The 10,289-nt window shown below is 29.0% G+C and overlaps 1 protein-coding gene across 1 annotated transcript; it reads left to right on the top strand.

The window, feature by feature from the left end:
* The first annotated feature begins 3,559 nt into the window (after positions 1 to 3,559).
* Positions 3,560 to 9,160, top strand: LOC145742129 (heparanase-like). Its single transcript, XM_082559893.1, has 13 exons — positions 3,560 to 3,657; positions 3,957 to 4,066; positions 4,228 to 4,346; positions 4,575 to 4,721; positions 5,002 to 5,172; positions 5,413 to 5,587; positions 5,751 to 5,798; positions 5,898 to 5,973; positions 6,091 to 6,215; positions 6,440 to 6,551; positions 6,820 to 6,956; positions 7,351 to 7,500; positions 8,163 to 9,160. The coding sequence occupies exons 1-13, from the start codon at positions 3,571 to 3,573 to the stop codon at positions 8,335 to 8,337; spliced, it is 1,632 nt and encodes a 543-aa protein (XP_082416019.1). The 5' UTR covers positions 3,560 to 3,570; the 3' UTR covers positions 8,338 to 9,160.
* Positions 9,161 to 10,289: the final 1,129 nt, after the last annotated feature.

Genomic DNA, 10,289 nt, shown 5'->3' on the forward strand with positions numbered 1-10,289 from the left:
CAGTTACCTATGTCTAATTAAAAAAAAATTTAGTTAACACATTTACCTTTTCAGTCAGAAGACTACATGTTACCTATCTTTTTCGATTCCTCATGAGATCCTCAAAGTGTTCGTTCCTCCATTCTTCATTAAAACATCATCAGATCCTTCAGATGTTTTTTTTATTCCTCATCAGATTATCTAAGTTCACGGGATCGTCATCTGAAACCTTAAAAAAATGCTGGAAAGCAGTTATCCATGTCTAACTAAGAAAATAAAATTTAGTTAACTTTTTACCTTGTCGTTCAGAAGACTACATGTTACTTATCTTTCTCCATTCCTCATCAGATCATCCATTCTTCGTCAGATCATCATCAAACCCTCTAGATGTTCTTCTATTCATCACCAGATCATCTAGGTTTACGAGATCGTCATCTGAAACCTTAAAAAGAAAGCTAAAAAGCAGTTAAATATGTCTAATTAAAAGTATAATTTAGTTAACACATTTACCTTGTCGTTCAGAAGACTATATGTTACCTATCTTTCTCGATTTTTCATCAGATCCTCTAAATGTTCTTCTATTGATCACCAGATCCTCCAGGTTTACGAGATCGTTATCTGAAACCTTAAAAAGAAAGCTGAAAAGCAGTTAATTATGTCTAATTAAAAAAAAATTTAGTTAACACATTTACCTTGTCGTTCAGAAGACTATATGTTACCTATCTTTCTCGATTTCTCATCAGATCATCCATTCGATGTTAGATCATCATCAGATCCTTCAGATGTTCTTCTATTGATCTCCAGATCCTCCAGGTTTACGAAGTCGTCATCTGAAACCTTAAAAAGAAAGCTCGAAAGCAGGTATCTATGTCTAATTAAAAAAAAAAATTTAGTTAACACATTTACCTTTTCGTTCAGAAGACTACATGTTACCTATCTTTCTCGATTCCTCATCAGATCCTCAAGGTGTTCCTCCATTCTTCATTAAATTATCATCAGATCCTTCAGATGTTTCTTTATTCCTCATCAGATTATCCAAGTTCACGGGATCGTCATCTGAAACCTTAAAAAAATGCTGGAAAGCAGTTATCCATGTCTAACTAAGAAAAAAAATTTAGTTAACTTTTTACCTTGTCGTTCAGAAGACTACATGTTACTTATCTTTCTCCATTCCTCATCAGATCATCCATTCTTTGTCAGATCATCATCAGATCCTCCAAAGGTTCTTCTATTGATCACCAGATCCTCTAGGGTCACGAGATCATCATCTGAAACCTTAAAAAGAAAGCTTAAAAGCAGTTACCTATGTCTAATTAAAAAAAAAATTTAGTTAACTTTTTACCTTGTCGTTCAGAAGACTATATGTTACCTATCTTTATCCATTCCTCATCAGATCATCCATTCTTCGTCAGATCATCATCAAATCCTTCAGATGTTCTTCTACTTATCACCAGATCCTCCAGATTCTTGAGATTGTCATCTGAAACCTTAAAAAGAAAGCTGAAAAGCAGTTATCTATGTTTCGTTAAAAAATAAAATTAGTTAACATATTACCTTGTTGTTCAGAAGACTATTTGTTACCTATTCTTCTCGATTCCTTATTAGATCCTCCAGATTATCCTTCATTCTTCATGAAATTATCATCAGATCCTCCAGATGTTCTCTTATTTCTTATCGGATTCTCCAGGTTCAAAAGATCTTCATCTGAAATCTTAAAAAGAAAGCTAAAAAGCAGTTATCTATGTCTAAATAGAAAAAAATTAGTTAACATTTTACCTGGTTGGTCAGAGGACCATACGTAACCTATTTTCTCTATTCCTCATTTTATCATCATTATCATCATCAGTGTCATCTAAAACCTTAAAAGGAAACAATTAAGCCGAGGCAAACTGACAACTTTACAACCAAAGCGACGCATACTGACGCACGCAAACTGACAATGTTACAATTAAAGCGTCCAACGAAAGCGACGAAAGCGACGAACAACGAAATTGACGCAAACTGACGTAACAACTAAAGCGATCGGCGAAAGCGACGAATACGACGAACAACGAAAGCGACGCAAACTAAAGCGACGAACGGAGCAATGTGTTGCAACACGCGCACGAATTCAATTTAAAACAAGCCTTAAAAGCCAGGGTGTAAGCCTTTTTTAGGAGGGAAACATGTAAAAGTTGTATAATGATTAATAAATTTATTATCTATTTAATATATATATTTTTCGAAAAACAAGTAACTCACCGGTATGCTTAAAAAAATTACCTTTTTGGTCTTTTCCTCACAGCTCATCAAAGCCTAAATTTTCAACTACCTGAGGCCCACATCCAACTTTTCAATTTCTCTTTAAATCACCGTAGAATCGCCTAATTAGTACCTATTCCTCGTCAGATCATCATAAGACACTCCCTTTTTGCGAGATCGTCATCTACAACTGCAAATAAAAACTGGGGGCAGTTAATATGTCTAGTTAGGTATTACTTATTTATACGCTTTTAAATAGTGTTGTTTACTAAATACGCAGACTGTTAAACGCAATTCGCCAGACATTAAAACAACGAATGTATCGATACGCGCACGATCCTACCCCTAACGCATGGAATAACCAGATCAACAACACCATATGCACTATAAAAAATTTAAATACCAACAATAATAAAATAATCTACTTAACTCGATTTGTTGAAGAAACGATAGCTTCGTCCTAAGGACGCTTTCGATCTGGCTTTAACTCTCAACTTAGCTAAAACATAAAACAAATAACCTAAACACTGTCTAACTTAAACTTAATGGCGGACAAGCCAATCCAAGAAGTCAAGTTGTGACGTCAGTTGTATTCATCCGCAACGCATTATGCTAAAGGCGTATAAAAAATAGTTTCTTAACTAATCAAATTTATAAAAAAACTAACAACGTCGTTATTATACGAAACAATTTAAAATAGAAACCTTTATTAATTTTAAATATTAGCTTTATAAACTTAGTATTAAACTGTATACCGAATGTTTTAACACAAAACCTAAAAGCGTTTCTCTTAAATTCTGCGCTTCGCTCAAATTCGGCGCTGATTGCCTGAAACGAATTACGCTTTTCTTCGGTAACATTTGAAAAACTTTTTACCACGACTTTACTAGTCGGGATTATTTTTGTTGTAATAATTATTATGGTTCAAAATCTTAGATTCCAAAACGTATTGTTATTGTGAATACGAAATATTTGATTTATTAATTCAGTTAATATTCATAATTAAGTGATGTTTATGCATAACTTTATGTATTAATAGAGAATAATTTTAAAAATGATCAAATAATTTCGAACCATATTTTATTTATCAAATAAAACTAGTTTTTAATACTTTTGCAAAAGATGTAATTTATAACTAACGTTATGATTTAAACTTGTTATCAAAAATGTTAAGTTAATATATGTTTATTAATATAGCAATCTATTCATCGGCATTTTAAAAAATAATTTTAATTAAGCAATGAAAGTTTCCTAGTCAAGACCATTCTCTTACTTTAAATATTTCCGGTTCTTAAATGCAACAGGGAAATAATTTCATGACTTGATTTTGTTTAAACGTTTTGCTATAATATGCAGTTTTTTATTGTCAATAGTTTTTTGCTTATTGGATTTTGTAGTTGTGTAAAATTACACCGAAAAAACTCATACAAATTAAAGGTGAGTAAATCGATTATTATAAATTATTTATTTTGTTAGCAAGTTTTATTTTAAAAGGTAAAAAATTTTTCGTTTAAACTACTTTAAAAAGTATAAAAATTAGTTCCTTATTTATGTGCTAATTGTTGTATCTTTTAAGTTATTATTGATTACTTAAAAAAACATCCTATATTGATAAAGCACCGGTTAGGTATAGGCCGATACTTAAAAAAATAGCTTAGTGCAGTATTTTTAATACTTAAAGGCATGTAGATAAGACCAAATTAATGCATATGAATAACACTTTACAACATGCGTAGGTTGGCCTTCGTATAGACACTAATAATGTTATTCAAACAACGAATCCTTTGTCTCCTTCTGTAGCTGCTGGGTTAGGATTATTTGAACAGCACTGGGTTGACTACTTTAGGTAAAAAATTAGATTTTTGTACAAAATTTTGATTTATATTAAATATAAGAAAACTTTTTTATGATATTTTTCTGTACCCGTTTTAATCGCAGAATAGGGTGTTTCCCTATTTATGACTTTTGTACATGCTTGCTTAAACATAAACTTATAAATTGTTTCAGAGACCCGAAGTTTTTAGTATTAACCAAGGGACTGGGACCTTCATTTTTTCGTGTCGGTGGAACTAAAGCAGACGTGACCTATTTTCAACCAGATACTCTGTCGAGAAAACATAGAACAGGTATAGAAATCGTTTATAAAATAAAAAATTTGTTTGCAATTTCAATAACATACATACAAACAAACAGTTGCTTTATTCTTTTTATGGGTAAACTGTTTTAAGAACTTAAAAATCTAATGTCTGTTAACCAAATATTATTTTTATTTGGCAAATACATTTTATCAATAAAAACGTTGATACATTTATTTAAATTTTATGTATATGCTATTAAAATGTTTATTTTCACAGGACATCCCTATAATACATGCAAACCTGTACCTAGGACCAACAAGTTCTCTTTACATAAAATATGGGCTGAAAAGGAAGTTGAAAAGTTTAAATTAATAAAACTCACAAAAGGACTTAAAAAAGCTTTACATCCTATTCCTATGACTGGTAATAAGCAGTTATGACTTTGGTAAAACTAGAAGTAATTGCAACATTTTCTTGCTATTTAGGACATCAATATTTGCATTTTTCTAAGACCTAATAATCTGGGTTTAATTCTCGCTGTTCCCCTATTTTAGTATTCTTAAAAAGTCATCTTTTTATAGCATAAATATATATATCTACCAACAATATAGTGTACTTTAAATTGATGTGAAGTCTAATATTAAAAAGACTCTATTATTTTATAAATAAATTTTTTTTAATGGTTTTCTATACTTTGTTGCAGAGTCTGACTGGGTGAAACTAAATGAGTTTTGTAATTGCGTTGGTTGGAAATTAGTTTTTGGTTTAAATTTATTACAACGAGATGGCCAAGAATGGAATTCAACAAATGCTCAGACATTAATGACTTTTACCAAAAACAAGGATTTTAAAGTTAACTGGGAACTTGGAAATGGTTTGTAAAACCTTTTTTTTAAAAAGTTTTGATATTTAAATAAAAAATAAATAAAATATAATTTTATTAATTCAATTAAAATAAATATTAATTTAAACTGTTAAAATATTCTAAAAAAAATTGAGTTATGTAATTTGGAAACCAAATTTTTAAAAATTGCTTGATATTTTTAATTTAGCTTAATAGTATTAAAAGTTATTTTTTACGTTATTTTTTAATTAATCTAAATTTTTGTCTTAGAACCTAACTCTTATCACAACAAAATGAACATTACATTAACCCCTGAGCAAGTAGGGGAGGGTTTTAAACAATTAAGAAGTTTATTAAGTAAATCAAGTTGGTGGAATAATAGTTTGTTGATTGGACCAGATATTAATCGAATATCAGCTTCTAGTGCCATGAATTTTATGAATAGGTAAAATAGTTAGAAACCATTAAAATTTAAAAATAAATTTAAAACATTCAAACCAACCAAATTTGTTCGTTAAAAATTTTTTAATAATTATTTTGCATTAAGGAAAAGATTATCTCTTGAATTTTAAATATTCATGTAATATTTTTATTAAGTTAATTTTTAGGTTTCTTGATAACGCCGGTTCAACCATTGATGCAATGACATTCCATCAGTAAGTAGAAGTCATTAAATTAATTAATACAAATCAAAATAGTTTTCAATTTGATATATGCAAGTATAAATGTATATATATTAAAAATGTGTTGTTTAGATATTATTTGAATGGAAGAACGGCAACAATTGCTGACTTTAAAAATCCAAAAACACTGAATTTGCTAATTAAACAGGTTTGTATTACAGCTTATCATAAACCTAATGTTAATTACAATAAATTACATATTAATACTAATTTTAAAACAAGATATTATTAAAAATTTACATTAAAACTGTTATTTTATTTTTAGATTAAACTAGTTGCAAAAAATGTTAATAAACATACACCCGGTAAGAAATTATGGCTGGGAGAAACGGCCTCAGCTTATGGTGGTGGCGCTATTGGGTTATCCAACTCTTATATTGATGGATTCACGTAATTATCTATAATTTATATTTGCAAAGTTTTAAATTTACCAGTGTTTTCACTTTTGTTATTGATTTGACCGATTGTTTTCTGATAATTTATTTGAATTTTTACTTTAGAATAATAACAAAAAAGATAATAAAATATTCTAATGTATTGCATGTCTATTTTGTTTTTTTTTAAAGTAAAACATTTGTATTTTATTAATAAACCTAAAACTGATAACTTTTTAGATGGTTGGACAAACTTGGTGTAACATCAAGGATGGGGATTGATTTGGTGATCAGACAAAGTTTGCTGCAAAGTTATTATTCTCTTATTGATAACAATTTTGACCCATTACCTGTAAGTAAAAACACTCTAAAACTTGGGCATTATTTAGGGTTAGAGAAAAGGGAGTTTTCACAATTTGAAAATTATTTTAAACTTACAAATTATCTATAAATATTTTTTACTTCATTTAATTGATATAATTTAACAATATTTTTATTCAGTTAAATTTTGTCTGTTATAGAAAAAATTGTTTAAAATTTTTTACTATAAAAATGTAATATTTTAACAAATTTTTAACCTTTACAAAAACATGTAGTAAACATATGTGATATGTTTTAAGGATTATTGGCTTACATTGTTGTACAAGAGATTAGTTGGACATCGGGTTTTAAAAGTAACTTTAACAAATCTATCTAAGAACTCCACTATGAAGAATAAGCTAGTTAGAATCTATGCCCACTGTACCAACATTCAAAGGTAATACATCAATTTTTTGTTAAAAAAATTAATAAAATTAAAATGTATTTTTCATAATAACCTAATTTTTTTCATATCATTTAAAAAAATTCCTCTAAAAATTCCTCTAAGCCTGCATAGGTTTGATGACCATGTCATGATTTGCTATAAAATCTTTGTGTAAATATTGTTATTTAGGGCATGTTTTAAATTAATATATTAATCTTTGTCATTTTTTAGTCACGTTATTATAATTTGTATTGAAAATCTTTTATTACTTTTGATAATGGGCGAAAAAGTTGAATTAATTATTAAAAAAATAATGTAAAACATGCTCAAAAATCTAAATGTAAGAGTGTAAAGAAACAAATTGATTTAATTTTTAAGTAGTAACTTTTGTTTTAATGTTAAATAGGTCTAACTACAAGCCAGGCTCAGTTGTGATTTATTTTATTAACCTCAAGTCAAAGAATGTAAAACTGACTTTAAATCCAGTAAACAACGAGACCCTTCGAGGAGACCTATACCTCTTGGAGCCCGGTATTCCTGGGAATTTAACATCACAGTAAATTAAAAATTTATATTTATTCATTCTGTAGCAAAGTGATCCAATCATACTTTTAAATTTTCTTTTGAATACTGCAAATTGTTAAGCTGTAACCTAGATTATAATTTGTTTTTGTATGTTAGATTAGACTTAAGTATTTTTAATGTTTTTTTTAACTTTTTGTTTGCTGGTTTTTCAAATCACTACATTTTTATGTCTTACTTAATAAGAGTATGACATGCAAGCAGTAGGAACCAAACCTAAAATCTTGAGTACATAAATATAACATTGACTATTGTTTATTTTTAACTCTGTCGTTTTATAAATTTTTATAGTCATACAAAACTGCTTAGTTTTTTTTTATATATTTTTATCTTCGATGTGGAAAAGTCGAATGCGCGACTTAAACATAGAGTAACATCAGTTACTCCGACCTAGTCTCGAGTTGCCTGTGACAGTTTGGGATATTATAGATTGTAATTGCTCAATAATTATGCTGCTGATTAAGTGCTGGCTTAGCAGAAGTTCGTACCGTTTATAGTACCTTACTCAAGTGCGCTACAGCATGAGATCAGTGGGGATTGAACCCATGACCTCATCTGTGGTGTAGCAAGTGTTCTTACCACTACACCATGCTGTCAGTAGTATTTAGTTGAAATAAATTATAATTTTAATCTTAGGGTAACAAATTTAAATGGCGTTCCTCTACATTTAACGTCTATTCCTTCTCTACCACCTCTACAACCTGCAAGACTTCACCCAAAAGCTTTAACCAAAGGATTGTATATCCCACCGTTTACTTATGGCTTTCTTGTTCTGTATAATGCAAAGGCTTCTGCTTGCTTGGAAAAATAAACTTTTTGTGACTTCAATTATAACTTAACGATCACCTAATAATGTCACCACTAGAGTGAGATTATGTCATTTGATAAATACATTTCTGTAACTTTTTATATCTTTATGATTGATTTTAGTCCTAAAAGTTCAATTTTTACTGAAGTAGTTTGTTTATATGTTTACATTATAATGTTGTAATTAAGAAAGCACTGTCATAGTTTGGTTAATCTTGCTTTTTAAAGTCTAAAAATGGCTTTGAAATAAGCTAATAAACGTGATTTTCAAGTTTTAATTTCAATCTACATATTATTTCGCATTACAAACTGTTACTGTCTTTGGGCTATGAGGGAACAAGAAAATGTTACCTTAATTTACATTAAAAAATGTTAATTAAAACCTCTTTCAAATAAGTAGTTAACATTAGCCCAACCTTTTTAAATTAAAGAGACATCACTGGTTAATTATATGTTATAATATCCGTTAAAGTTATACTTAAAACTAAACTAGGATATGAAGTGGTTTTACTTTATATTTATTTTTTTGGGTATAATTGTCTTTTTCATTTGTGCACTCATTTTTAATTAATCATTTTGGTAAATGTATTTTTATAAGAAGGAGAAGAAATAAGAAGTTAAAATTAATCTTTTTATTATTGACGTTTAAATACGTAATATCCAAATTCTCAGATTAGCCACCGAATTTTCAAGTTTTTAATTTTCTTACTTAATCCTATTAGAAATGTTACTTTTCATGTTAGACAACATTTTAAAGTAATAAACTCCACATTCTTATTTCGCCATTCATTAAATTTTAATCAATCATATTTCGTGAAATCTTGACACTAAAAATACACATACCAATAATTTTGCCAATTTTTGCTAATATCTTCAAATTTATAAAATTTATAGCAAGGTTGATGATAAGTTTGTAGGTTAGCTTAATGTGTGGTCTGAACTATACAGAATAAAAAGATAGTAGACTGCAGACAGGCAGTACTTGCGGTACTTTATATATTTACACCTAATCCCTACTATGCCTTAATAAGTAAGTATTGTTGGTATGAGTACTTTAAATAAATGCAGGTGTGATTTGTAAAAAATAGGTGGCATAACCTTTATCCTTGAAAAAATATCAAATGCCTTAGGGGTGTGCATTATTTTTGTTAAATTTTTGCCAGCACCTTACAGACTGAAACGGTAACTTGCATGCATACGTTTTTTACACGCACATAAACCCCATTATTTCTGAAACAAAGACTACTACGATTTTACTTAATCAACAAGCCAAGCCTGTCAAAAGCAAGAGTTACAAATCGCCTATTATGTTCTACAAATAACGTAATGCCTTTACGCTTATTGATTAGTAGGTAGGCACAAATTCTAGATTTTAAAGCTAAAAACATGCATTTTTCAAATGGAATTTTAACGGTTATTTATGCTTTTTTAGCTGGCCAACTGATAAAAACAAACTACTTGACTGATAAAGAAAAGTTGACCAACTAATAAAACCAAAACTGCAAGAATTTAGTTTGACTAAAACAAATGGAGATTGATTGGTTTTAAATGAACAACAAGAAACTCTATTCTTATTTAACTGTTTTTGCAGTCAATACAAGCCTAACTTAAAAGAAACCGCCTAAAAACAGCATTTTACCAATGATTAACTTTTCAATTGTGCCAAGTTACTCGCTGATTGACGTTTGCAGACCACAATTTAACTAACCAAAACATGGCGGTAATTTGAAACGCATAAGGAACCTGATTAACCTGGAATTTTTGCAGTGTAGCGAAAGATGATTTTGCAGACATTTATTTTGGTTAAAAATGAGTTCATTTGGGGGTTTGGGTGCAACATCTTATAGCTAAGGTTTTCGCTTAATGTTTTTGGTTCAATTTGTAATTTCTTTTACCCTATTACAACATTTTATTTTAAATATTTCAAGTTTAACTTCGGTATCCAATTCTAGTTAA

The sequence above is a fragment of the Corella eumyota genome, chromosome 2 (genome assembly GCF_963082875.1).
Source record: "Corella eumyota chromosome 2, kaCorEumy4.1, whole genome shotgun sequence".
In the NCBI taxonomy this organism is placed as follows: domain Eukaryota; kingdom Metazoa; phylum Chordata; class Ascidiacea; order Phlebobranchia; family Corellidae; genus Corella; species Corella eumyota.

Coding starts and splice junctions, on each gene's coding strand:
- LOC145742129 (XM_082559893.1), top strand. CDS start 3,571: ATGCAGTTTTTTATTGTCAATAGTTTTTTGCTTATTGGATTTTGTAGT. Junction 4,347..4,574: donor GTCGAGAAAACATAGAACAG/GTATAGAAATCG, acceptor TTATTTTCACAG/GACATCCCTATAATACATGC. Junction 4,722..5,001: donor ACATCCTATTCCTATGACTG/GTAATAAGCAGT, acceptor ACTTTGTTGCAG/AGTCTGACTGGGTGAAACTA.